We start from the raw sequence: 22,816 nt of genomic DNA on the forward strand, positions 1-22,816 counted from the left end.
TCGCCAAGCAGTTCAATGCGTATCGGGTAAGTGACTGCACAACCAGTCTAAGCCCTCAAATAATCCTTCTCCAGTTTGAGCACAACATCCCTGAACATACCATTGGCGCTCGCGCAGCAATGGCCCGAGTCCCGCTGCACCCTGCTCGCGGAAGCCCAATTTATCAACAAGCTCTCCGGGTGTTAACCTATTGGGAAGATCCTGTTTGTTGCAAAATACTAGGAGAGTGGCCGAAGACAACAAAGGTTCTCCAAGCAACTTAGTCAACTCACTCCGCACTTCCATCACCCTATCCCGGTCATTACTGTCGACGACAAAAATAATGGCATTGGCACCTTCATAGTAATGCTTCCAGAGGGAGCGAAGAAGCTTCTGCCCACCAACATCCCAAAGATGAAACTTCACGTTTCTATATTCCACTGTCTGCACGTTGAATCCAAGCGTAGGCACTGTCTGCTGGACTTCGTTCAACTTTAACTTCCATAAAATTGTTGTTTTTCCAGCCGCATCAAGACCCACCATGAGGATAGTTGCATCCTTCTTGGAGAAGAGCCCTTCGAACCAACTCAGCACGTTACCCATCACTGCTCGGGAAATTGGCCCTTTCCGTCACAAATCTTGAGTAATCTCTGACACTTCGGTGTTTTTTGTTGTTTTTTTTTTTTGACACCTTCGGCGATATTATGTTTTTGTCTTTTTTTTTTAATTGTTTTCGTTCCACGTGATGCCTGGCTAGAACAAACACGTACCTATGCTTTTATGGATGTTGCTGTGGTTGTTTTCAAGAATTGACGACGCAACAGCAGCAGCTGCAAACCGGACAGATAAGTCGTCACCAATCTCTCCTTTCCTCAGCCCGGGGTTCCTCCCGTCCAAAACAAAAACAAAAAATAATAATGATAATAATAATAATAAAACGGACTATTTTCCACTCCGCGTACCACTTTTGGTCTCCTCTCTTAACACTTTATTTGTGTTTATCTCCTTCCCTTTCTCTTCCTTTTCTTCTTCGGTTTGACTACACGCCTATGGTGTTCGTACTGCGGCAATTACAGTTTCCTCCCTTCTGCCGTCAGACAAACCCCTTTTGGCCCTGTCCTTTTCCACTTTCCTTTCGGCGAACCCACGAGAAATGACATCGATAGGGGTGAATGTTCATCCCCACACAAACACATACGCATACAAAGGAAGAAGTGATTTTAAAAAAAAAAGAAAGAAATTAATTGAGAGAAGTGTGCCACAGCTACGATGGCGATAGCGGTAATTAAAGAGCGCACAGATTTGAGGTCAGACACACCGCGTTAAATTGCAAATGCTCGCACATTAGGGTGGGAAATGGACAGTATAATAAAGAGAGTGTGCAAACACAACCGCATTCAATCCTTTACTATAAAGGATAAGTTAGACAGTATTCTGTTAACCCAAAATAAATAAGAATAAAAGGAATGCGACGCAGTTAACAAATATTGTCTTGGCTTTCAGTTGCTTATATGACTAAAAAAAGAGATTCTCCTGCGGTGAGTCACCTTTTCCACCGGGTCACTGACACCTCCATTCTCCCTTTAAGGCGAGTTAAACGTTTCAGTTGGTATGACGAAACGGCAAAAGCACGTGCACAAACACCCGCATATGGTGTGCCCCGCGCTACTGATGCCACTCAAATTTTCACTTAGAAGGGTATGCATTTCTTTTTTTATTTTTTTTATTTTTATTTTTTTTGGGGGGGTACTCCTTATGTCGCCATTCACCAATAGCGGAAGGGACCTCAACACCGCATGCTAAGAAACCAACAATAAAGAGCACGAGATACTCCCAACTTACCTCCACTGCACCTTCTTCTTTTCTTTGGAGCTCCTCAACTGTCCATTCCGCTTCAAGGCAGTTGTTACGGACTTTACTGGGGCTTTCCTGCTTTTCTTCGGTAACGGACTGATTGTCGTTTTACCCGCTAACAAAGCCTTCGTCTTAACTGTCGTTTCTTTCGCTGCGTCATTACACCCCAACACAAACTCTTCCATATCATTTTCTTCATTTTCCTCAGTCCTCATCCCTTTATCATTGCGGGCCTCTTCAGGTTTCGATTGGTTATGTTCCACTTGCTCTTTGGTCATACGCGCAACATCCTCAACGGAGAGGGCGTGACCCGCTACGGGAGTTGTGGCGCTGATAACTTCGTATTGGCACGTCACGGGATGTGGAGCGTCCGGGTTGCTCTTACCGTAGTAATTAGTGGTTGGCGGTTTAAGTTTCAGTGGCTTGTTGAAATCAGGCGACTCCCGTATAAGTTGCTCGTAGTTATTATTGAGGCCCTTGCATGTGTGCGGGACGTTATGGTCCATTTGGGGGTTCACAAAATGAAAACGTGTCTCGGGATCCTGCAGCGGAACCTCACTCAAACCGCCCTCCGCCGCGAGTTTCAATTTCCCATTAAGGCGGCCAATGCGTTTTGAGACTGTTGCCGCTTCCAACTGCGCACGCTGACGGCGGTGCGCCTTCTTCCACTTTGAGCGGGTGGACTTCGCCATGATGTTGGTTCAACTCTACCCTCCCTAACCAGCTGGCTGTCAGTGGCGTGTAAAGTTAAAGGAGTTTATGTTTATTTATATATTTATTTTTTTTTAAAAATAGAAAGAAGAAAGAAGAGAAAGAAGGTGAAAAGGGACGGTAATGCATGGAAACAAGTCCAAGCAAACGGATAAACTGGGGGGGGGGAAGACATATCAGGTTGATAATTTCGTGGGAAGTCATGCATATGTAGAGTCAGGACGAAAGAAAGTGACGACATGAGCCACTCGTGCAAACACAAAATGAGCGAGGCTATTCCCTATTTTCCTTTTTCCTCTTTCTGGAAGGTGGAAAGGGGCTCCTGCGCGCGCTCACCATCGTTGCATGGATGCGGGAGCAGATCAGCTTTTTCACTGCATGTCGGTGTATGAACGTGTGTTTCTGTGTGTGTGTATTTTTTATGTGCGTGCTACCAGTCACACCGGAAGGGTAGCAATAAAGGGGGGAAAAGGTAGCAGGTAAGTAGTGAAAGAAACACAATAATTATAATGATAATAACAATTATAATAAAGACGGAAATAATAATAACGAGAAAACTTCCGGCCGCTTGCATGTGCCGCGTGTGCCTTACCGCCCCGGATTGTTAGAAGTTGGTCCAATGGTAGTAAAGACAACCCATCATACCAGTTGGAAGGAAAGAAAGAAAAGGGCAGATACACGACGGCGGAGAGAATACTGGATGAGCAAACAGCGAAAAATAAACGTAGTGAAAAAAAAAAGGAAGAGCAAAGCCAAATAAGTGTGTATGTACGTGTCTGCGCAGCAAAGGAAAGGAGGAGGTGAAGTTATTCCACAAAAAGGACAAGATGGGACTAACGAATGAATACAAAACAAACTCCCCACTCATCTTCTCTTCGTTTCCTTCTTATGCGTACGCACATACGCACATACACCACATGCTGCCCACATTTTAGCCAGTAAAACCCTTCTTGGCAATGTGCACCTCACAACTACCAAAGGGTTTTCACTGAGGAAAAAAAAAACCACTTGTACATCCGTTTAGCGCACATCCTTTTCTTTTTCTCCCCTCTTCCTCTCCCCATGTTTACCTGCGCGGCAACTGGGAACGAAAACGAAAAAAAAAAGTTCATAAAAGTCACAACGAAAATGATTAAAAGATGGACCCCATGTGGACCAAACACACACACGCGCACACAAAAGTGGAATAAAGAGGAGGGGGAAAAAAAAGTAGAAAAAAGAAAAGAAGGAAGAATACGGAGTCATACATGACAGGCATTGCAGGGAGAGGGGTGAAAGAGGGATAGTTAAGACTAACAGCGCAAAAACAATAACAACAACAACAACAACAGTCACATGACAAGTACAAAAGAGAGGGAAAGGAGGAGTAGAGGAAAAGGTGCATGTGCGTGTGCGTGTGCGTGTGTGTGTGCGCGCGTAAGGAAAGAAAAAAATGAAAAATGTAATATAATACGAATGCGCACAAACACGTACAATTCTCTCCCTCTCAGCCACACTTATATTAACCTATACAAGCACACGCTCACATATACGCACATACCCATACACGAATACACATAAATATATACGTATGTGTACGTGCGTCCGCACATTATCTCCTCCACTTTGGCATTCGTGCCTCCTTTTTTACCCTCTTTCTTTCGAAAACAATTTTCGGTCCCCACCCCGCCCCTTCAAAAACAAAAACAAAACAACTCTTTAAGCAGAAGGTAGCGCGGGGATTGCATCTCCCACCGTTCGTTGTCGTTCATTTCACTATACTTCCCTCCTGTCTTAACCTCCTTTTTCACTTCCACTCCCTTCTTCACCAAACAAAATTTCTCCTCTCCCTCCCATATCACTTTGACGAACAAACAAACAAACGAGAGGGGAGGAAACCTTTTATTAGTCATAATTGTGCGTTTCGATGCAATAAAATAGTAAAAAAAAAAAAGAAAACTAGTTGACTACCCACAACGATTCACAACCCTCACTTTTCCCACCTTCCATCGTACATGCAACTCATTTCTCCTTTCTCTCAACCTCTCGTGTTTCAACTGAGTATGCGAGGCGACACACCTTGTCTTACACGGTGTGCTGCTTCTAACCCAGCAATCAAACATCATTCAATAAGCTCATTATCCCCTCTTTTGTCACCCAAGTAAGGTTTCTACATGCTGTTCGTATCCCCAGCCCCTTGTTGATGAATTTTTTCTAGGGAAATTTCCTCCGGCCTTCCATCCAAACTTTGTGTTGCCACGGGACGCGGAGCCCCCCCCGCACCTTTTCCACCATTACCGGATCCAACAGAAGTAACAGTAGCAGCGGCGGTATTAGTATTAGTAGTGGTACCTTCAGCTCTCTGCTGCTGCCCCAAAGGCTGCGGCCACCGCTGCTGGATGTGTACGTTATGGTGAATAAAGTGGTGATGATGATGATGGTATGAATGCTGCTGATGGTTATCGGTAACCACGTTGCCTACTTTGCCACAGTCAGGCATTCCCAGAGCACTGCTCATTGAAAAACCAGACGGGCTTGTTGCCCCCTGAGACGCAGACGAAAACACTGAACCACCGCCCGCAGCCTGCTTCTGAAAGGGGGACCCAGCCTGTGCAGGGGAGCATAGGGAAGTGGTTGCGGTTCCTTCCATTCCACTCATTATAGAATACATGGGAGATGGTACCATCATCATCGTACACCGTTGATGTCTCCAGTGGCCTTGTGCTTGCTGCTGAGTGTTGCTTCGCATCTTAGGGCTGCTCTGAATATGGTGATGGTAATGCTGAGGCGCAGAACTTTGTTGATGATGGGGATATGATGCCTGGCGATGTGTTTGATGTGAATAATGATGAAACTCAATCCCTTGAGTGGGTGTCTCCGGCTTCAACCATTCCTTTGGGTCACCGACATACGACTGCAAGGGCTGCTGTTGATGCTCTTTCCCCGGAACAGTTCCTACTGCAATGGTGGTCATTGAATCCCTATTAATTCCGCTGCTTGTAAGGCCACCAAACGTTGCAGTCCCTAGAGGTTCCGCTGTCAGACTAGGTGAAGATACCACAGGTGTAGGCGCCTGTTCCTCCAAAGCATCGCTATGCCCCGCTTTGTATTGACTCGCTTTCTCCCCGCCATTGTTATTACTACCGCTTCCACGATGAGAGCTTCTCCCACGACCACGGGACAAGAAGTTACCAGAGACACCGGAGCGCGCACTTGATTGCGTGTTACTGTGCGTCGATGAACCATAAGCGCTGCTTTGTCGCTTCCCCGTTACCACAGTACTGGTCGCGTTGACGACGCTATCGTTTGTTGTGTCACCCATTACTCGATGCGGGAACATCTGATTCATGTCATACCCCTGATATACAAACGGCGCCATAGGGTGTTGCTGATAGGCGTCAGGACGGAAGTGAAGCTGCGCCTCAGTGGTGTACGGCATGGGGTGATAATACTGTGGCATTCCTGGGTATGGGGAGTTGACGCCACCAGGAGGAAACATAAACATCGACAATGACGGATCTGCAACAAAGTTCATCGGTTGCTGACCCGGCAGCACGTTCGCATGCGTGGGGTTGGTTGGCACGTAAGTGGGGTCACAATTTCCCGCATTTACGTCACCCATCGCTGGAGCACCTTTCACCATCTTGGAACCTGAGGCCAACGGCGCATTTGGGAATGGAGAGGGTGACACAACACTCACTTCCGCGTCCATAGCAGACGACACTTCGGACGCGGGAGAGGTGGCCGACACGGCGGCAGTTCTCGTCTCCGCCCCCACGTCCTCCGAATCACCTTCAGACCGCTTGCCCTGGCGCCATCCCACAGGCTGTCCTGAACGTCCCTTTGTTGCATCACTAACATAAGTGCCGTTCGCTGGCAGACCCTTCCCCCCCCTCGAACTTCCTGTGCTTCCCGCCGACCCATCATTTACATCACGCAACCCAGAGGAAGCGTTGGCGTTTTTGCCTCCTTTACGCCCGTGTGATTGGTCACGTGGTCGAAGGGAGCGCCCACCAGAGGACAACTCATTTCCATCATCAGGGAAATTGAGCTGAGAAGGAGAAGTCGAACGTTCTTCGATCCCAGAAGACAAGCGCCCCCGTGATGAAGGAAAGAGTGTGCACCTATCGTTTTCCAGTGCTAGCTGCGGGTTCACCTGTGGCACTTGCTGAACCTCACCATGATGTAGTTGCTGCATTTGGACAGCATTGTGAACCTCTATCAGCTCCTTGTGGGCCGTGTCGGGCGAAATCCACTCTAACACCTGGCGAAGCGTGCAAACATTACTTCCATCACCGGTCAGAAGAGGTAGGGGATTTGTAAGTGGAACAAACATACAGCACAGCTCCTGAAATGCGCGTGTGTGCATCATGTGGGCAGTAATGTCGTACTGTACATCAAACGGTGACGTCATGTAAAGGTGTTGGCCGCGCTGCTGACACTGCTGCGGTTTTGGAACAACTAAAGAACTACCGTCTGGCCCGAACCGCAGTCCCTGAGTATCATAGTTAAAAACGAACCCATAGTAGTAGCAAAAGTCGTTGAACAAGTGTCCAAGCGGTGACGTCGTCAGCAGTCGGTGCACTGTACAGCGAACTAAATCATCTTCTTCAACTGACTCGGCTTGTGATTCTGTCCCCACTTTCCTTTCAGCATCCTCGTCAGGTGTTTCCGCATTCCTTTCCCCCTCACCGACAGATTCACCATCCTCTACCTCTTCCGATGGGTGCTTCGCATTTACATCCCCATCCTCCACTGCACCGGAAGCACTGAAGGAGCCACACTCCACCATCGGGTTAGGACAAGTGGGACCGCCTGCAGCACTTTCATCAACCACGTCATCGCAGCAAACAATATCTCTACCATCGAAATCATCTACTGCAGCAGTATCCACCGCACTTTCATCAAGAGACTGGGAAACAACGCTACCAGGCACCGTGACCACAGGAGCCTCCGTAACATCTGTGTGTTGTTGCTGTTGTTGCTGCCACTCATCAAGCGCTTCAGCAACCTGGTTGGGAGGGGAACCACTTTTGGTGGGAAGTTGCGCTTCATCAACACCCCTAGCACCACCGCGTACCTCCTCACTTTCCATTGAGAGAATGAATGACTTAAGTATACCCTCAGTACTCAGTCGACTGTTGCCGCCTTGCTGGTTGCTGTGTTGTTGTTGTCGACTGAGAAATTGCCCTAATAACATACCCGTCACCACAGGAAACCTATCGTCCGGAGAGGATGGTTTTTGGTCGGCTGGAGATGTTGTACCGGATCCGTGGTGGGCACTGGGAGAAACCTGAACACGTAGTGATGGGACGCAGGGTGAACTCCTCCCTCCAGTGGGGTTCCTAGGATCCAGCTCACAAGGGTTTTGAACACACGGCTGTGCCCCATCCCCCACCTGCTGTTGGCGACGGATCTGCTCTCTCAGCGTCTCCTCAAGATGCTTCGATATCTCGTTAAAGAAATGATGTACTAAGAGATAAATGGCGAATGAAGTCATGTCCCCGGGTTGGGAATCACCTATCCCCATCTGTCGTACACAATGCTTAAGAAACAGGATAAGTCCTCGCGATGTCGGGTAGCGTTTCAGCAAACGGTTAGTTAACTGCATCGATCTCCAGTGCTCGCCACCAGCAAACGATATGTCGCACCGAAGCCCTGTCATTTTCTCTGTAACTTTAATAACCGGTACCCGTGTGGAAATGATAGTTTGCACCTGATAAAGAGGACCATCAACTGTGGGAACATACAAGCGACGACGCCCTAGTGGTGGTAACGGAGGCAGCGGTGCAGATGTAAATGACGGTATACAGCTGTGTAAAGCTACTGCGGCCGCGTTGGGACCCACCCGTGTGCTGAGAGCGTAGTCGCGCTCAATTTGCAGTCGGTATTCCGCCTCCTCCTCCTCTACGCGCAAAATACAATCGGATTCCGGCGGCTCCACCGCCATTGCTAACAAGTTTTCCTCGACCCCCGAACCAGTAGTATCCACCACGTTGTTGTCAACCGATACTACTCCCGTACTTTCCCTCAAGCTACTGTTATTACCAGGCTGGTGCATGACCTCCGTCTCGAGTGAGCAACCCTCTGCTGGTTCCAAACTCAACCCCTCCAACTCTTCTCCGCTAATACTCTGAATAGCCTTAGATAACTGTTGAATCGCTTGTAAAGGGGCTAGAGGCTCGTAGTCTACAACGAGAATATCAATGTCACTCGAAGCGAGCGCGAGGTCAGTCGTAATCGAACCGTGCATCCGCAGGCGCGCTCGTGGTCCTAGAACTTTGGTAGTGATGCGCTGTATGCGAGAAACGAATTCATGTCGCTCCTGACGATCACCCCCACGGAGACCCAAGCATGTGTCTACGTATATTTGCAGAGAGGAAACGAAGTAGTACGAAGGTAACATCGACCAATGTGGGGTGCCACCCGAAACATCTATCATTTTGGATGCATCACCTTGTAGCGGAACTGGGTATAGTAACTGCTGCTTCTGGGCCAACATCATAGCAGTATGCTCGGCTACACGCTGCGCGCCATCGGGCATAGAATCAAGCATCATATTTCTTTGGAATGGAAACCCGAAAGGGCCAAAGGTCTCCTCAACTTGCTGTTGTTGTCGTGCCTTATGACGTCGGGATCGATGCGGAGTAGCGGGCCGCGCCGGGCCTGATTTATCACCCGAAACCCCTCCGTCAAGACTATTTGAACCTTTACCCAGTTCCGATGCGCTACCGTTGTTGTTGTTATTGGACTTTGGTCCAACCCGTGACGACTGTTTCCGAGAACCGTCATTCGACTTCCCCTTATTCGTTCGACAGGAAGTTTCAGAAGTTACAGCGTGATCAATACTGCTAATACCACTTGCCGAGGGCCACCTTCCATGTTGCGGATCATCCAGAATACGCTCGTGTGGTAAAGTGGAAGAAGTGGGTGGCGCCGCCGTTCTAGCACGCTGTGGCACCTGCTGAGTTTTTGTTGTTTCTGCCGCCCTCCCCCTCGCCACCTTACGGGGTGGTCTAATCCCATTAAGAGAGGATTCAGAATCTTTTGCTGGTCCCACACTTCTTTTCGCACTTTTCGCCGTGGGCTCCTCAATTCCATGGTCAAGGTCACGGCGCTCAACAGTGTTGCTACTTTCAGTATCTTCACTGACGCCGGTACCCACACCTGCTGTTGTATTATCCTCGATAAAACCCCCTCGCGTGATTGGAACAGAGTTCAACGTGCACGGGGAATCGGCGCTGATTTCGTCGAGTACACACGCTACAGGCAAAACAGTAGCACAAAGCTGCGGTGGAGAGTTAGCCTGCGCCATCTCTTCATCTTTCAGCTGTGTGCAAACGTCACTACCAGAACTATTTTCGCATGCGTTATCCGTTTGTGCAATATTTATGTGTTCAGTGCTTTCTGAAAAATCCTCATGCACTACTGACACGCACGCGGCCGCCGACGCTACCACGTCAGCGCTACTGCTCCCACACTGGGACACATGACGTGATGGAACGAGTACCACCTCTGACGACAAATACTCGTCAAGCGGAAAGAACAAATCGCCGTGCGCACGTACGCTTTCGGCACCTTCCAAGTGATCTGACGGCGAGGAAGGTGTTTCCAACGGTGACCAATGCTGAATTTGACGTTCATGCAGAGAAACACAAGCGCCGCTACTATCCTGTGGGTCTATGGGACTGTCGTGCAATTCCCCTTCCAACTCGTTACACCCCGGTTTGGAGTCAAAGCTCATTGTTCGGCAGTTCAAACACCGAAAACAATGCGGTAAGCGGGATAAAAACTAAAAGCAGGCCACCTGCAGCGCACAAAAATAAATAAGTAAATATATATATATATATATATATATGCCTATCTCGCTCAACACGCGTCTTTACGCAAATAATGACGCGTGCGTTCGGTCGCTTTTTGTTACCCCTCGCCCAGCGATGCTCCTATGTTCCTTCTAACTAAGTGCGCACCCCGGTCGTAGCTTCGTTTGCTCTAGTTAGTCTCTGCGGCTTCACACGAAGTCTGCTTACCCTCTTTGAATTTCCTACGCACCTCCTTTCTCCACTCCACCCGTTGATTTGCTTAGTTTCCTTTTCCGTTCGAAAAAAGAAATATTGTTTTTCCCTTGTTCCTTTTCCTCCGTTTTCTCTTTTTTTTCTTTTAGTTTTAGTCAATCACTCCTATTTTTCTCCAGTCTTTCCCGTTTCTCTTAGTTTCCTGTGGGGGATCTCTCCTTTACTTGCGTACGCCTGCTTTTCCGTTAGTGAGAACCTCTCTCTTTTCCTCTAGGGAAAGACAGAAAGAAACAGTACTACGCGATCCACTTTCACGGGGCGAACGAATAAGAAAAATAAAGGGAGAATCAGAACAAAAGAAAGAGATGTTTCGATGTGCCGGAATACAGTGATAGTTGTTAACAGCAAACGAATACAATGTAAATGATTCATTCCATGTGAAGGGACGCAAAAAATGCTGTGAGTCCCTATGTCTGGTTTAATAAGAATGGGGATATCTTGCAGTAGTAAGAAACTGACAGGGGAAAAGCAGCCTCATACACGACTGCAGCACTCTTAGGCACTAGGCACAGTGGAGCCTTTCATGGATTCAACAAAAAAGGAAAACATCTCACGCGCCCTCGACTCCACCGTTTGCCACTCTGATGGAGTAATATCAGCCTTTATATCCGTAACAGTTACATCAGCACTGTTAGACTGCACCATCCTCTGAAAAAGGCGCATCGCCGCATCATCAATCCCGGAGGCTGATACGGATGGGGCGTTTACAACAGAGGAAGAAGGGAGCGCATCAGCTTCTTGTGCAGCTTTATTCACACTTACGCTCCTTGTGGGCTGTTCAAACTGTAACAGATTAGCGTCAACATAACTAGAAGGCATAGAAGGTTGATGCTGCGAGTTCGCAGCATCCGTAGGTAAGTGGCCTTCGCAGTGGTCGCCACACGGCAACTGCATCTCCTGATGTTTTTTCACAATATCCTTTAGCCTCGAGCTGATGCCAGGTACAAGATATTCACATTTGGCGAAGTCTTCACGAAGCATGAAGAAGCCGCGTAAATTTTCCACGGTACCGGCATCAAAGAGAGAGTACGTACGAGTACCTAACTGGAAACACCACAAACACTGCGACGGGTGCTGTACATCGTACATCGTAACACCACGAGAAATGTACCACAACTGCCTAAGAAGCATTATTGTTACTCCCATGAGGACTACAGGAAGCACTGGCATCATGTACGCCTCACTCAAGCGTTGTAACGTGGTCTCTCCAGGACTGATACGCGATGAACTCCATCCAACAAGAAGCCACATGCTTACCAGGAAAGTGGCATGAACCACGAGAACCGTAACGTACAGCCGGTGGTTCCCGGCACCAATGCTATTGGCCAACCAGGGACAGTAATGATCGTAACGTAGCACGATGCGATTTGTGTACTGGCATCTCTGAGCCCGGAGCGGCTTCCTGACCATGCATTGGGTGTCGAAAGTTGTTTTCGTCTCGTCTGGCAGTACGCCTTTCGCACAAAAAACAGTTTTGTGGATTGCGGCCCGCTGTGCTGGGGTGGAGTTTACAACGAGTGGATCCCGCCGCGCAACGATAGCCCCACATAAGAGGCTACCGACGCCACATAAGAGGGTGAAAATACAGTACAAACCAGACGGAGTCGGTTGTCTAGACACATAATGTAACTGATACACGCAGCATCCAGCCAGCGCTATCGTGTATCCAACAAAACACCCAGCAGGGTACAGCGACTTTGCCTCCGTGGTATGAAAATTTCTGCTGCTAAGGCGAAAACTAACGAACAGGCTAAAGAGTGCCGCACCACGAATTAAAATCATTTCATTCGTTAACGTTGCACACAGAACCATCAGAGCATGCACAACAATCAATCCATCAGCGAATACCAGAGCGCCTTTGAATGATAACAAGTTCTGTGATGGGTTGTTGCCGCAAGCAAAACGCTGCAGCAGCGCCTCACGCCCACTAAGGGAGGTTTCCTTGCAATACGCCTTTAATAAATTGTAAACCTCCTTTGACCTAACCTTTCTCTCCGCAGCGGTTGGGTACCACAGAGAGCGTATATTAACAAAACGTTGTAACCACGATCCGCCGACTGCAGACACACCAACATTATTGGCTGCAAGTTGCAATGGTGTAAGTCCGATTACATCCGTTTGGTTCACGTCGGCTCCACAACTCAGGAGTGCACACACTAACGCTACGTCTCCACCAAGGATTGCGCGATGCAACGGGGTGTAACTGCTGCGCACCGCTACTGCAGACATAACGGAGGTTTCTTCAGGCTTTAGTTCCTCACCGGTGGAGGCCTTTACGCATTCGCCTTCGCGCGCATTGACGTCCATCCCAAGTTGCTCAACGAGGAAAAGGATTACAAAATTAGCCCCTTTGCCACCCTTTTGGCAGACGAAGTGAAGCAAGTCTTCACTTACTACCTGATGTAGAAGGGAATCTACGAAGCACTGAAGTAACTGCAGTGAAAATGGAGAGCGAGAGGCGTGGTGAAGGACGGTGCACCCTGCATCATCTCGTTGCGTGATAACGGCACCACGTTCCAATAGCAAACGCATGGCCGTAATGTTCCCTTTAGCAGCTGCAACCATCAGCGGTGTCTCACCGGAGGCGTTGCGAGCATTGATATCGGCTCCATTGTCAATAAGAAAACGGATTATCATTTCATTAGAGCACTCACCGAGGAACGGTTCCCTGCCCAGGGTGCAGACAGTTGCTATGTCATTCCCCTGCGTCACCGCAACGTGAAGAGCAGTTGCGCCGTCTTTGTCCCGTGCATTCACGTCAGCTCCACCCAGCAAGAATGTCACCACAGACGGAAACAACCAGTCCCCACCTAGAGATTCATGAAACGTACGACCACACAGCAGTAACATGTGAGGCTCGGGTAGCGGGACATCATTCTGCTCTTCGTGCTGCAGATAATGTGCAAGAGGGAGGGACTGACCACCACGCTCCATCATTCGGTCGCTAAAGACCCACATGGTGAGGCCTAATTTATGAAGCTATTCAGATTCCCAATCTGTCGTTCCCCTCGTGCACGCGTTCTGCACTTCAAGGGATAAACAGATGTTATTTTTACGGTAGGCTTTAATACTAGCTGGTTGTACCCTTTAAATCACCCCGGTGCACAGTCTGCACAGGGGTTCTCGACGCACCTATTCCCGGGGTTTTGGAAGAGCACAGAAAAAAAAACACAAGCACAAGTCACCTAATTAGTTTCACAGAGCGAGGAGATTAACAGTAAAGCAGACAACCGCAGCCGCGATGGCAGGCGGCCGATTAATGAAAAGGGAAAGAAAAGCGTAGAGGTAAACAAATATCACAACAAAACTTGATGCCCCGCCTTCCCATCCCACATTACGCCTAGCCCCCAGTAAACAACTTTACTACACACGAGGGGACACCTCTGGAGGGTGATGCGTCTGAAGAAACTGCTTGACAACCACTAGCATAGAACGAACCTTCAGTTGAGCGGCATCGAGGTTTCTCTGCCGCTCGCTCAGCAACGCCCGCGCATCCGCCAAAGCCTTCTTTAAAGTCTCTAGGTTGTGATTTTGAAGCTCGGTAGAAGCACCGCCGCTCGCAGAGGCATCGGGTGCAGCAGCAGCAGCAGCAGCAGCGACAGGAACTTCTGCATCATTATTTGTCGCACTGTTGTGCTCGACCTCTTGCAATGCAACCTTCGCACGCCAAACTTCCCTTGCAGCGCTCATGGATGCAGTGAAGGCGGGAATAAGAATGTGATATAGGGCGTGCTCCAGACCTAGCGGTTGCAGTGGACCATCTACTAAGAGTCGCTGTAATATTGCAATATTCTCTTCCTCCTGCTGTTGAGAAATCGTCCCTTCAGCCTTTTGTGCCGAGCCCGCACGCTCCTGTTCTGTTGAGGAAGTAACAGCATCACCAACAAGAAAGGGAGCCCGCTTGGCAGCCGCAAGGAGGAATGACTCAAAGGCACTCATGCTAGCAAACAGTAACCGATTGAGGCTTTGCCTGCTGTTACCTTTGTTAACAACCCCAGTCTGGGGTTATTTGTGGAACACAAAATTAAGACAAGCGACCAAAGGAAAATACAGATGCGGACGCGCAGGAAAAAACAACAGAAACCAAACAAGCGAATATAAAGAGGTACGTAAGGCTATTCGTCAACACCACAACATCATTTGTTGACCCTTTAAATATTTCTTGTGTGACCAGCAGGAGACCGGACCACAGAACACCTTCCGGAGGTAACACTCAACGAAACAGTCGCCACAACATCCCAATTAAAAGTGGGATATCAACAAGAGGCAGAAAAAAGTAAGGACGTTCATATGCACCAACACCGCTACAATCCCTCTCTTTTATTTCACAGTGCCTTGCGAGCCGCGGCTCATCAACGCAGCAAAGATATCCTTCAGAAAATCTTCAGCGACGCACCTATGGGTAGCGTCCATGTGCCGGGAGCATCGATACTACCAATGGCTATGATTAAAGCTATAACACACATCACATCGATGCAAAAAGAAAAATTGAAAGAAAAGAATCGTTTTAATGTCAGCATGCGGGTGACGACTGAAGAAGATCATGAACAACACACATAAAGCGCAACGGAACAAAGCACAATCACGGGGGCCACCACAGTTTACACCATTAGTCCAAGACGCAAAAAGAGATTGCAGCAAGATCAGTATATATAAATTATACTGTATAGTTTCCTCCACTAAGAAGAAAGGTGTACCAAAAGCAGATACATATGTTTACGTCCAAATAACAAATATGTCTCAACTTATAAATGAAGCATTCACAGAACCCCATACAAGGTACGTGTTCTTCACTTCACTAATATAACGGCGTGAATTCCTCTACTCCCCACCGTTACGTCAATCTCCTCGTTTTGATCTCTCTAATCATTCTATTTTTTCTCCACTCAATGGAACCCCCGGCACTTGACGCTGTCGCCACACTTTTTATCCGACAGATGAGCACAGAGCCGGACACCTCGCTGAAACAACACCGCGCCCACTGCGGTGGGACAACATAACGGTGGTAAGGTGGCGCCAAGAAGCGAGGATAAGTAAGGTAAGCCATAATCTGGAGGAGCTGATTTAGGGTCGCAGCAAACTGTGGCACACATCAACGACATCAGATATCTTTGGATAACTTGGGTGCGCCTCTAGTACCTTACGGCATACTTCAATTGCCTGAAGCAGCTTCCCCGACTTCATTAAGTGGAAGGCCAACTTGTAGCCAACGGATGGGTCACGCTCCTTTGTGAGCAACCACGCATCCTTATAGCAGTTGGCGGCCTCAGAATGGTTTTCCTCTAATTCATGGCAGGCACCCAGAAGTAGGCAGACACGGGGACAGCTCTTGTTTAATTCGAGGGCCTTCTGCAGCATCATTTTAGCCATCTTCACATCTTTCTTCTGCACAGACATGTGTGCACTAAGGAGCCGGGCGCGATGCACAGAGTCACTGGTGGTGGGATCAAACGGTAGAAGAACTATAGGTTTAAGTTCGGCTGTGGCCTTCTTCTCGAGACCAGATATGAAGTATGCAATTGCTAGACCAACACGCGCATGAACATTCATGCGTCCAGTATACGCCGGGGGCTCATTGACATCGCTCAATAACTTGCTGTCTTCATCGTCAGCAGCGTTATCAGCTTCTTTCTGGGGCTCCTTGTTATTTGCCTTTTCACTCTGTCCGGCATTCCTCTCAGCGGCGGTGCAAATGCGTGTGAACTCCTTAATTGCGCGTTCTACCAACTGACGTTTTTTGCTTGCAACCCAGCAGTAACCCTGAAGTATATCTCGCGTCTCTCCAGGCGCCATCTGCATCAGCAGTCGCTCAGCAACTTTCACGTTCTCATTCCTGTCTTCGTCACCCATTTGGGTGTCGACCCAGAGTTCTTCATTTGTGGGAACAAGATACATCTCAATCATGTTCACTAACGCCTTCTCGCTCCACTGGGTATCATCTGAGCGAAGTCGCGCAGCGTTGAAAGCCCGAAGGGCTTCCGTACTCTCCTGGCAATAGCGATGATAAAGCCCACGCGCGAAACTCAACGCAGCGTCAGGGCGCTGACCAACATCAAGCATACTTTCCGCACGCTCAAGTACAATCTTCGCGTCACTAAGACGACCTGCATGGCGCAACAGTTGAACATACTGAACAAGTGCCTCGTAATTATTCGGAGTTTTCTCGAGGAGTTGACTAAAGTGGTTTGCTGCGTCATCAAAACAATTCCGACGCACCATGAGGTCGGCGAGGATCACTACAGCTTCTTCGCAAGCGGGGTTGATGCGCAGAACAGCGTTGCATTGCTCTTCACAGGCATTTTCATCGCCACACTGCAGGAGCAAACGGGCACTTGCTAATATTGGTGCCTCACTTGATTCGTCGTACATGCGTGATTCCTGATAACACTCCTTCGCACGCTCTACCTCACCCACAGAAGCATAGTAGCGCCCGAGCTCGAGACTTATTGTTGCCGCCACAACTTTCTGCTGATATATGGTTTCTCGCGTCTCGTTGCGCATCATATTGCGGAGAACATGCTCTTGAAAGCCTCGCGCCTGAAGTAAGGCTTCGGCTGCCAGGTCAGCGTTCTGTGTGTTGCGATTGATTTTGCACATTAGTAGCGCACAGTTCACGCGCTCGATGGCGCGGTCGACACCCTCCCCTACGTCGGGCTCGCTTTGATACGCTGGTGCCTCTTTCAGCACCGCAATGGCATGATCCACAGCCCCAAGGTGCCAGAAGAGCGTCGCAAGATCAGCACGCACAGCAAACTTCGACTTGTCTGATGCCACCGCATCGCGGTAGTAGCGAATTGCTCGCTGATAGTCATGTGTTGACACAAGTGCACGACCAATGAGTACCGCAAGGTCACTGTTATCGGGATCAATCGCTTTGGCCTTCTCATACGCAGAGATGGACTTCTCCGGTTCCTGTATGTTCGTGTATGCTTCGCCCAAGGCTATGTAACTCTGTGCCGTCGCCACTTCCTCTACGAGCTGTTCAAAACACTCCGCGTACATTTGGCGGTTTTGCCGGTGAATAAGATATATGTTCGCCATCCTTGTCTTAGCAGCAATGAAAAAATCACTACGTGGTGGCACTTGTCTCAGTATTTCAAGGGCTCTGTCCACATCAGTGCGAGCAGCTATCATTGCGCTTGCAATAGCCACCCGCCCTGCCTGTGCCGTGTCCTTGAACAGTGCCGTTGCCTCGGCTACAGTTGCACGGGCCTCTTCAGCATCATGAAGTTTGAGGTGAGTTTGTGCAATTAACAGATATAAACTCACATGGTCCTGCACGCTAAGAGGTTGTACGAGCCGTCCCTTGGCGGTGACGTGCGACTTATCCTTAACGACCTTTAGTGCTTCTTGCAGTGCCTCGAGTGCTTCCTTGTGCTTGTTCATCATCCCAAGTACGGAACCGTACAACAAATTGTACAGAGGTTGATCCTTCACCTCGAAATCCAACGTCAGTGCTTGCTCCAGGGCTTGTGAAGCAAGGCTCACATTCCCAACGTATTGGCAAATCTGCGCTGAAAGGAGAAATGCATCGGGAATAGCGTGCTCATGGCGAATATTTGTGGTGATCATTGCCTGTGCCTTGTTCAGGTTCCCAGAGACAAAATATACTTTTGACAGAAGAAGTTGTCCCTCCAAACAGCCGGGAACGTGACGAAGTAACAATTCAAGATGACGCTTACACTTCTCAGCGATGGGATCCGCCTTACTAACAGTTGGATCTGGGGGCTCCGTGCGGCAGTGATGCATGTACTCTTTTGCCACTTCAAGCATCAGTGGTGGGTTGAGTTTAATGTACAACTCCAACCCCGATGATCCCGATCCCACTTCTTGCCTTATTGCCTCGGCCGTTTGGTCAAGAAAGTGTAGCGCTTTTGACTCATTTCTGTGCCGCCGCCACTGAAGAATGGCGTTGAGGGCACTGAGCTCTGGATTTCGTTGGTTCGATGCCTGAATCTCGTTCGGAAACTCTATCTGTTTCGCTGCGTCATCAAGGTTTCCTGTGAAAATGAGGCAGCGAATTAAACCGAGCAGTGGAAGGACGCTACTGTCTGCAGAGGCGGAGGCCTTCTTGAAGGTTGCGAGGGCTGTTTTGTACTCACCGCGGAGGAGTTGTTGGAAGCCAACTTCAGTCAAATACTCACCTCTCTGTGGAGCCATGCGGTGGGCAGCCTCCGCAAACTGCATCGTAACACCCAAAAGAGGCGGATATGACCCACTAAGGCGCGAGAAGCACTGTGCATACTCAAAAAAGAGGGCCGCATTTTTTGGTTCCTTTTCCTGTAACGCCTCGAATAAGGACGGTAACTGAGCAGCAGCGGCCTCATATCGGGCATCCTTCACCAGTAAAAACAGGGTGTTCAAAGCAAGTGCCTCCAGATTAGTTTTATCTTTCCCAAGAATGCGCTTCGTCGTTTCGGTGCACTGCTCCCAGTCCTCTGCCTTCATGAGGTGCCGAGCCTTCACAATAAGGGCAGGAGTGAAACTCGGATGGCTGACAATGAGTTTATTGAGTAACTGCTGGGCAGGAAAAAACTGGTACTTGCGCTCAAAGAAAGCGACACGGCCCATGGTAGAGTCAATGTCCATTGGTTCCCCATTTTGACTCTCCATATTCATCACTTTCTGGAAAAGAGACCCGCATTTCTCGAGGAAGGCCCCACGACCAATGCTGAGGTCCACCCACGCACGTATCGTTGCAAGATTTGTGCATTCATCACGATGCGTCTCCTGAACATCCTCATAGCGGAGTAATATGTCCCGGGCACCAGCTGCGTCACCGGACAACCACATCAGCGCTGCTGCCTGCACCCAGCCATCTATACTGTTTGCTGCTGTATCTCCATCAGCATAAGCTGCCAGAGCCCGCTCCGCCGAAGCGAGTCCCTCTGTATCCTTACTTCTGCGGTAGATAAGCACAATACCCATCAATGCGGGTATAACCGTTTCGCGGTGTTGCTGCGCTGATTTGTACTCTCTCAACGCCTCGTTAGGCTGACCCTGCTTGTCGTAGCACAATGCACGCCACACACGAAACAACCAGCTGTCCGTTGATTTAATTGTGTCGGTGCAAACGAGCTCCGCATGGCGCCACAGCTTCTCCCGCGCGTAAAACATCATCAGCGCATAGTTGGTACGTATTAAGGAGGGCATTGCCTCACAACACCGATCAGCTTCGAACCCTTATCTCACTTGTAGTTGTGCTTATCAATATTTAACTTCCACTTTTTTTCCAATGAGAACACCCTATAGAAGTTATGATGGCAGTAACAGACCACGGTATGGGGGAAAATAACCAAAAGCGAGAAAATATTACACAAAGTTTTTTGAAAAACATCCCTCTCGCATACAAGCTTAACAAGATGTATGTAAAAGGGAATTGCACACATTGGAAGGGCGATAAAAGATATGAGATGCAGAAAGCCACGCGGATCACAAGCAAGCCTACACTGGGGATAACGAAATATGGAAAGATTAAGAACAGTTGAGCACTTGGGTCTAAAACATTAGTACAAATGCCGAAGCGCAGACACAACACATTACCACCGCAAAGGGGGGAAAACGAAGGATCGCACACCTCACCCATCGCTGCCGCATCACTGTGATAGAGAGACGCTCCCTACTTCCTCTGAAGCGAACACGTCTTATCCAATCCATAACCAACAGCATTTTCAAAATTGCTCTTGTTCAGCAATATGTGACCTCAAAATCTCACTGCAAATGCATAGCCATATCTAAGAGGTCATGACGAATTAAATGTTTCTGATCGAAAGCAGGAAACCCCTCCTACCGCCCCCCCCCTCCGCTACCTTCAGTCAACAAGACCGCGATGCAGCGGAGTTCAACTGGGTCTGGAGGATAGAGGATTCGCGCCCCCCTTTGGCTCGCATCGCTGGTCGACATGAAAGGGCATGGGACAGTGAGTCCACGCCTTAGATGGCTGTCAAAAGCAATAGCACCAACGAAGAGGCACAGCATCGCGATGTGAAAATTAAAAAAAAAACATGGTCAATGCCAGCGGCTACAGGTTGACGTGCTGCGGTTCGGAAGCAGCATCTCCCTACGGACAAAGGAGGCAAACCGAGCTACCACTAACGAAAGCGGACAGCTGGGACAGTAACACAACAGCGCCTCTGCCCACCCTTTCAGGTAGTACAAGGGATAAAAACTATCAAGTGACAAAAGGGAGGGCACAGAGTAGACCACCCTGTGGCGAAACGTTATGCCAGTGACATGGCCCTCTGTTACACCGACGGGAGACCACAGAGGCATCTTGCATTCGCGTGTCCGTGATTACTCTACTCCGAAAGTCTCTGTTATTTGCACATGGGGACTCAACAGCATCGGCACCGAAACCACCGCTCCTTGAAAGAGCAGCACGGCAGTCCACAAATACACACGTATACATGCAGCTGCATACTCACACACACCAGGCATTTTGACATACTAGAGAACACGCATCACTTCGCACCTCGCCGGCCCTCCTCCGTTTCCTTCTTTGATGTTCCACCCGTATCTCTTGACTTAAAGGTACTACCACTGGGCTCCACATGCCCGCCACCTCGACGGGGTATTGGCAACACCGCCGACGCCCTGGGTCTAACCTTCGGTGTTCCGGCACTCACATGAACTGCAGCAACCTCCTTTCCATTTGGCCGAGCCGCCTCCTCCGCCGGCAATCCCCCCACGTGACTTACATTTGCCGCTGATCCGTCTGGTGTCGGTTCTTCTTCCGTAGCCTCTGTTATTGTTAACTTCGATGGTGGTGGTGGTGCTGGCGCGGGTACAGTCGGTGACGATAGCTGTGGCGGCGGTGCGAGCAGACTCCAACCTAACTGTCTTGCCTCTGCTTCCACCAGTTCCTCCTCGGTGTGCACTACCGTTACAACCGGCGTGATACACACCCAATCGGCCACATACGGGGGCGAAATGCGGACAATGGGGCGATATAACTCTACATATTGCATATCCCCCATCCGTACCTTGTCCCCGGCGAAGCTGCGATATTCCTGAAATATAGAAACTAACGACCATCCCTGTAGTAGCCGTAGACACGCCGCAACAGTGCCCGTCCTGTGTTTCCCCTTGTTGCAATGAATAAGAACGGGGTGAAGTCTCGTGTCGATGAGGGCAGAGAGAATACGATGCATCAGCGGTTCTGAGATATCCATGAAAGGTTCTTTGTTTCCCTCAGTGGCAAATCGACGAATTGTTATTCCGCTTTCTTCGCAGAACTTTACATTACTTTCCGCATAGTCCTCGGGGCAGAGATATATGATGGTGCGCAACCCCAGAGCACGGATGAAGCGGTAGTTTTTGCGTGTCGGGTAACCGGAACGGTACACACCAGGGCACACCATTGCAAAATTGATAGTTGGAACGAGTTGCTCCCTCACCTCCGGAGGTGGTTGCCCCGGAAGTGTCATGGTGTAACTCCAAATATGTCACTACAGTAATCAATAACGTAAATACGCTGGACTTCCCTTCCCTACAGAACAGAAAAGACGCAACACAAATAAAGGGCCGACCGTCAAGAAGAGCGTGCGCGCAACAGCCCACGCAACCGCTGCAGCCTTCCGATGGCAGGGGCCCTTGCTAAAAAAAAAAAATAAAGAAAAAAGCGAGTAACAATGTGGTGAAACCCTGCAGTAGAGGTAACGGACAGCAATGTCGTGGAAGCAGCAACAATGTGGTGCGTAGCGCCTTCGAACCGCACGATCAAATATCTGACGCGTTCTGACTGAAGTCAACACTCTCCCCCGCCCGCAGAAATTGTGCAACTCAATATTCATTGTCACTGCAATCGCATTTCTCAGCACCCCAAAAAGTTATGTGGCACACTTTGCGCGTATGGACAAAAGAAGAAAAGGAAAAAGACACAGACAACGCGCCTGCGAATGTGAAAAGCGTATCACACCGTTACTTCCATTTGTTGATAGTGGCGTACAAATCTTTCAAATGAAGCCCCCAAAACCCCAAGCAGCCGAATAGGTTTGTATTCTGCAGAAACTCTATGAGGACTTCTTTTTCATTCAATTGGTATTGAAGGATTGGTACACCATTTGTTGGTAAAGTTAGGCCTTCTCTCATACCACGATATTCATGCAATAGAGCAAAATCCCCTTTCGCCCCATTGAGCGTCGAACGCAGCGCGACTATTCAACGGCAGTTTCCCCTTACTCGCCTTCACCTACCACTAAGGAGCATGCGCCCATTCC

At 49.1% G+C, this 22,816-nt stretch overlaps 11 protein-coding genes across 11 annotated transcripts, besides 9 other annotated features; 1 reads left to right on the top strand and 10 right to left on the bottom strand.

Moving 5' to 3' along the window:
* Positions 1 to 12: 12 nt before the first annotated feature.
* Tb09.160.5600 (ADP-ribosylation factor, putative) lies at positions 13 to 582 on the bottom strand (the record flags this gene model as incomplete). The annotated part of the gene is made up of 1 exon (XM_822019.1): positions 13 to 582. One exon carries the CDS (start codon positions 580 to 582, stop codon positions 13 to 15), a length of 570 nt encoding a protein of 189 aa, XP_827112.1.
* Positions 583 to 889: 307 nt separating this feature from the next.
* Positions 890 to 915: a microsatellite.
* On the top strand, positions 897 to 1,136 carry Tb09.160.5610 (hypothetical protein, unlikely; the record flags this gene model as incomplete). Its single annotated transcript, XM_822020.1, has 1 exon — positions 897 to 1,136. The coding sequence occupies one exon, from the start codon at positions 897 to 899 to the stop codon at positions 1,134 to 1,136; it is 240 nt and encodes a 79-aa protein (XP_827113.1).
* A 548-nt stretch (positions 1,137 to 1,684) lies between these two features.
* Positions 1,685 to 1,719: a microsatellite.
* A 98-nt stretch (positions 1,720 to 1,817) lies between these two features.
* Positions 1,818 to 2,525, bottom strand: Tb09.160.5620 (hypothetical protein, conserved; the record flags this gene model as incomplete). The annotated part of the gene is made up of 1 exon (XM_822021.1): positions 1,818 to 2,525. One exon carries the CDS (start codon positions 2,523 to 2,525, stop codon positions 1,818 to 1,820), a length of 708 nt encoding a protein of 235 aa, XP_827114.1.
* Positions 2,526 to 2,595: 70 nt separating this feature from the next.
* Positions 2,596 to 2,627: a sequence feature (AT_rich).
* Positions 2,628 to 3,043: 416 nt separating this feature from the next.
* Positions 3,044 to 3,093: a microsatellite.
* A 471-nt stretch (positions 3,094 to 3,564) lies between these two features.
* Positions 3,565 to 3,789, bottom strand: Tb09.160.5630 (hypothetical protein, unlikely; the record flags this gene model as incomplete). Its single annotated transcript, XM_822022.1, has 1 exon — positions 3,565 to 3,789. One exon carries the CDS (start codon positions 3,787 to 3,789, stop codon positions 3,565 to 3,567), a length of 225 nt encoding a protein of 74 aa, XP_827115.1.
* A 56-nt stretch (positions 3,790 to 3,845) lies between these two features.
* Positions 3,846 to 3,874: a microsatellite.
* Positions 3,875 to 3,922: 48 nt separating this feature from the next.
* Positions 3,923 to 3,955: a microsatellite.
* Positions 3,956 to 4,036: 81 nt separating this feature from the next.
* Positions 4,037 to 4,124: a microsatellite.
* A 569-nt stretch (positions 4,125 to 4,693) lies between these two features.
* Tb09.160.5640 (hypothetical protein, conserved) lies at positions 4,694 to 10,267 on the bottom strand (the record flags this gene model as incomplete). Its single annotated transcript, XM_822023.1, has 1 exon — positions 4,694 to 10,267. The coding sequence occupies one exon, from the start codon at positions 10,265 to 10,267 to the stop codon at positions 4,694 to 4,696; it is 5,574 nt and encodes a 1,857-aa protein (XP_827116.1).
* Positions 10,268 to 10,357: 90 nt separating this feature from the next.
* Positions 10,358 to 10,381: a microsatellite.
* A 712-nt stretch (positions 10,382 to 11,093) lies between these two features.
* On the bottom strand, positions 11,094 to 13,556 carry Tb09.160.5650 (huntingtin interacting protein; the record flags this gene model as incomplete). Its single annotated transcript, XM_822024.1, has 1 exon — positions 11,094 to 13,556. The coding sequence occupies one exon, from the start codon at positions 13,554 to 13,556 to the stop codon at positions 11,094 to 11,096; it is 2,463 nt and encodes an 820-aa protein (XP_827117.1).
* A 405-nt stretch (positions 13,557 to 13,961) lies between these two features.
* Positions 13,962 to 14,537, bottom strand: Tb09.160.5660 (hypothetical protein, conserved; the record flags this gene model as incomplete). The annotated part of the gene is made up of 1 exon (XM_822025.1): positions 13,962 to 14,537. One exon carries the CDS (start codon positions 14,535 to 14,537, stop codon positions 13,962 to 13,964), a length of 576 nt encoding a protein of 191 aa, XP_827118.1.
* Positions 14,173 to 14,200: a microsatellite.
* Positions 14,538 to 15,662: 1,125 nt separating the features above from the next.
* On the bottom strand, positions 15,663 to 19,718 carry Tb09.160.5670 (hypothetical protein, conserved; the record flags this gene model as incomplete). The annotated part of the gene is made up of 1 exon (XM_822026.1): positions 15,663 to 19,718. One exon carries the CDS (start codon positions 19,716 to 19,718, stop codon positions 15,663 to 15,665), a length of 4,056 nt encoding a protein of 1,351 aa, XP_827119.1.
* Positions 19,719 to 19,812: 94 nt separating this feature from the next.
* On the bottom strand, positions 19,813 to 19,935 carry Tb09.v1.0340 (hypothetical protein, unlikely; the record flags this gene model as incomplete). Its single annotated transcript, XM_822027.1, has 1 exon — positions 19,813 to 19,935. The coding sequence occupies one exon, from the start codon at positions 19,933 to 19,935 to the stop codon at positions 19,813 to 19,815; it is 123 nt and encodes a 40-aa protein (XP_827120.1).
* Positions 19,936 to 21,058: 1,123 nt separating this feature from the next.
* Positions 21,059 to 22,024, bottom strand: Tb09.v1.0350 (hypothetical protein, conserved; the record flags this gene model as incomplete). Its single annotated transcript, XM_822028.1, has 1 exon — positions 21,059 to 22,024. One exon carries the CDS (start codon positions 22,022 to 22,024, stop codon positions 21,059 to 21,061), a length of 966 nt encoding a protein of 321 aa, XP_827121.1.
* A 30-nt stretch (positions 22,025 to 22,054) lies between these two features.
* Tb09.v1.0360 (hypothetical protein, unlikely) lies at positions 22,055 to 22,390 on the bottom strand (the record flags this gene model as incomplete). The annotated part of the gene is made up of 1 exon (XM_822029.1): positions 22,055 to 22,390. One exon carries the CDS (start codon positions 22,388 to 22,390, stop codon positions 22,055 to 22,057), a length of 336 nt encoding a protein of 111 aa, XP_827122.1.
* Positions 22,391 to 22,816: the final 426 nt, after the last annotated feature.

The sequence above is a fragment of the Trypanosoma brucei genome, chromosome 9 (genome assembly GCF_000002445.2).
Source record: "Trypanosoma brucei brucei TREU927 chromosome 9, whole genome shotgun sequence".
Classification (NCBI taxonomy): Eukaryota; Euglenozoa; class Kinetoplastea; order Trypanosomatida; family Trypanosomatidae; genus Trypanosoma; species Trypanosoma brucei.